Genomic DNA, 2,522 nt, shown 5'->3' with positions numbered 1-2,522 from the left:
GCTAGTGCTACGCTAAGTTTGTCTAAAAGATTACTAACTGCATGTGAAGATCCGGTCCAAGTCAAGACATTCGTTGAACGAGATACCGTTTCAAATAAGAGATTTTCTTTCTATAGTGCATTAAATTGCGCCGTTTAAAGAAATGTTTAAATAAATGTCGAGAATTATGCAATAACGCACAATAGAAAAATCTCTTTTAACGTATACATGCGGTCATTTTCTATCACGCTTTAATGCAGTTTTGATTCACACCTTTGAAAGTATTTAGATCTATCAGCTTCGAGTCTATAGTGCCAGCATTGAGAAGAAGTGTGTTGCCGAGAGCAGGAGGCATCTGCCTGATAACATCAAGACAATTGTGCATTACACAGATACAACACAAGAGCATGCACAGACCGAGAGTGGATGCGAACGAAATACATCGAGAAGAGAAAGATACTAAACGCTGTATATGTCCATATCCCATACATTTATCACTATGTTATACTCATAGACGTATTCAGAATTTTGGGGGGGGGGAGAGGAGGTTTATCAATTCTGTTATCATATAAATAATTTTGGCCGATGGTTACGTGTCTATTTGATTGAATGGAGTACTCATTAATATCTAGCATATATCCTGTTAGTTTGAAGACCTTGCGAAAATTTTCTTTATACATTTATCATATACATTTTGTTAAAGCTTTAACTATCAAAAATAAAAATTATTATAGTCGTAACGAAAAGAAAAACATATTTTATACGATAACAAAAAATTTACACAAAGTAAGATTGTATTTTTTTCATTAAAAATAAAAAAATAAAAAAATTTGGGGGAGTTTGAATTTTTCAAATTTTCACCTGAATACACCTATGATTATACTATAAACAAATATCGTTTGAATTTTTTGAGCGGTTCGCAAAATGTTTAATGCTAAATGCAGGATATGAATACCGGTCTAAAAGTGTAGAACTAAAAATCTAGTAATAATAGCAAAATCTGTTCTCGATTTCGTTTATATTTTTCATCGCTGATAATTACCGTCTCGAACATCACCGGCCTCGATCTCGCTGAGGCCGTTCGCCATGGAGTCGAGGCCTTCATTCTCCGATCGCGCCTTAGTAGCCACCGTATCTGGTTTCGTTCTCCAACCGCCACGCACAAAGTTGTTCAAGTTCGCGCTGGGATCGGACAGCCTTCGTTGATGGCGATACATGAAGAGTTCCTCTGCGTCGTCCCAGTCGGCGTCCCACAGATCGGTCGCACAATAACCCGGCTCCGACGTTGGTGTCTCCGCACCGGAACCTTTCGGTTTTGTGACGGCCATCTCCGCGTGTCCCTTGCCTAAATAATTCCCGTAAATCAAACTCTTATTGTAACGTATCGAACTCTTATACTCTTTGCGCCTTGCCGTACCGATAAATATAGACATTCTATTTTCCATCTTTTGCGCAAGCGATTACGTCACGTTAAATAATAAAGGTGAAACGTATTCTCATTGTCATCTATGTCGATATTTTATGCTTAATTTTTAGATTACTTTAATATATTTTTTCACTTTCTATTTGTACCACCTGTATTACGTACAAAATAAATTATTATATTGTAAGTAAATTATACACGGTTTTGCTGAAGTAAATCTATCTAAAAATTAGCTAGTAGTTATATAGGAATTTCAAGCATAATGAGCAATGTTATAAAAAGTTTTGACATTCTAGCAATCAATTTGAGCGTCCTGCATAATTATTTTGATGGGCCAACAAAATTATTGGAAATCACTATCTAATTAAACTTTTAAATACTCCAGTAAAATCATTCTTTAATATTAAAAAAGTATATTCAAATTATATAAATTAATTAATTAATTGAAGTCAAGCAAAAGAAATATATGATAAAGTTCTTGCACATACCACGTGGTCCCTTCATTCGTACAAATTCTACTCTTTGCGAGGCCGCGCCGGAGAAAAGGCCGAATGTCATCCGCTGAGCCATTTTGGTGCTTAGACTCGACTAAAAACAAGAACAGCTTTTATCTCATATACATAAATTTAACAATGCAAAAACAAACTAAATAAGAACTTACTCTGGCATCGTAAACTTTTTTCAAAGCGTCGTATCTGATTGAACCGAGGAAAATGACGCCTTGAATCGCGCCTTCCCGGTCGGAGGCGACCAGCTCCACGCACACCATCTCCCCATCTCTGACTAAAATATCACAGAAAACTTCGTCGAAATTGTCCACCATGAAACATATGTGCGGGTACGTCATTTCCTCGAGATCACCCTTAGCATCCATACGCCGTCGACTTGGACTGGCGTATACTTTCTGAGAATGCCTTCGCAATACCTAAAAAAAATCGTGTTAACACAAGGTTCTGGTTGTCAGTTTTACAGACATAGCGACAAATGTAAAATAAATGATTAAAATAAAACGATAATATAACAAAGATGCAAAACTGGGTAGTGTCTAGTTAAAAGAATCAAAGTTAAGAAGTTAAAAAGTTAAATAATTTTAGCTTAACTTAAACTATATATATATATA

General features: G+C 35.8%; 1 protein-coding gene across 2 annotated transcripts in view; it reads right to left on the bottom strand.

The window, feature by feature from the left end:
* LOC108752350 (uncharacterized protein KIAA0930 homolog) overlaps positions 1-2,522 on the bottom strand; it is a 9,174-nt gene that overhangs the window by 3,178 nt on the left and 3,474 nt on the right. For both annotated transcript variants that reach the window (XM_018493139.1, XM_018493140.1), the window contains exons 3-5: positions 2,064-2,327; positions 1,891-1,990; positions 1,022-1,324 (exon numbers count right to left, since the gene is read on the bottom strand). In XM_018493139.1, the coding sequence (XP_018348641.1) occupies positions 1,022-1,324; positions 1,891-1,990; positions 2,064-2,327 (667 nt within the window). The remainder of the gene's footprint in view (positions 1-1,021; positions 1,325-1,890; positions 1,991-2,063; positions 2,328-2,522) is intronic.

The sequence above is a fragment of the Trachymyrmex septentrionalis genome, unplaced genomic scaffold (assembly GCF_001594115.1).
Source record: "Trachymyrmex septentrionalis isolate Tsep2-gDNA-1 unplaced genomic scaffold, Tsep1.0 scaffold6, whole genome shotgun sequence".
NCBI classification, from domain to species: domain Eukaryota; kingdom Metazoa; phylum Arthropoda; class Insecta; order Hymenoptera; family Formicidae; genus Trachymyrmex; species Trachymyrmex septentrionalis.
Note: the sequence above shows the minus strand (reverse complement) of the source record. Positions and strands in the feature narration are given on the sequence as shown.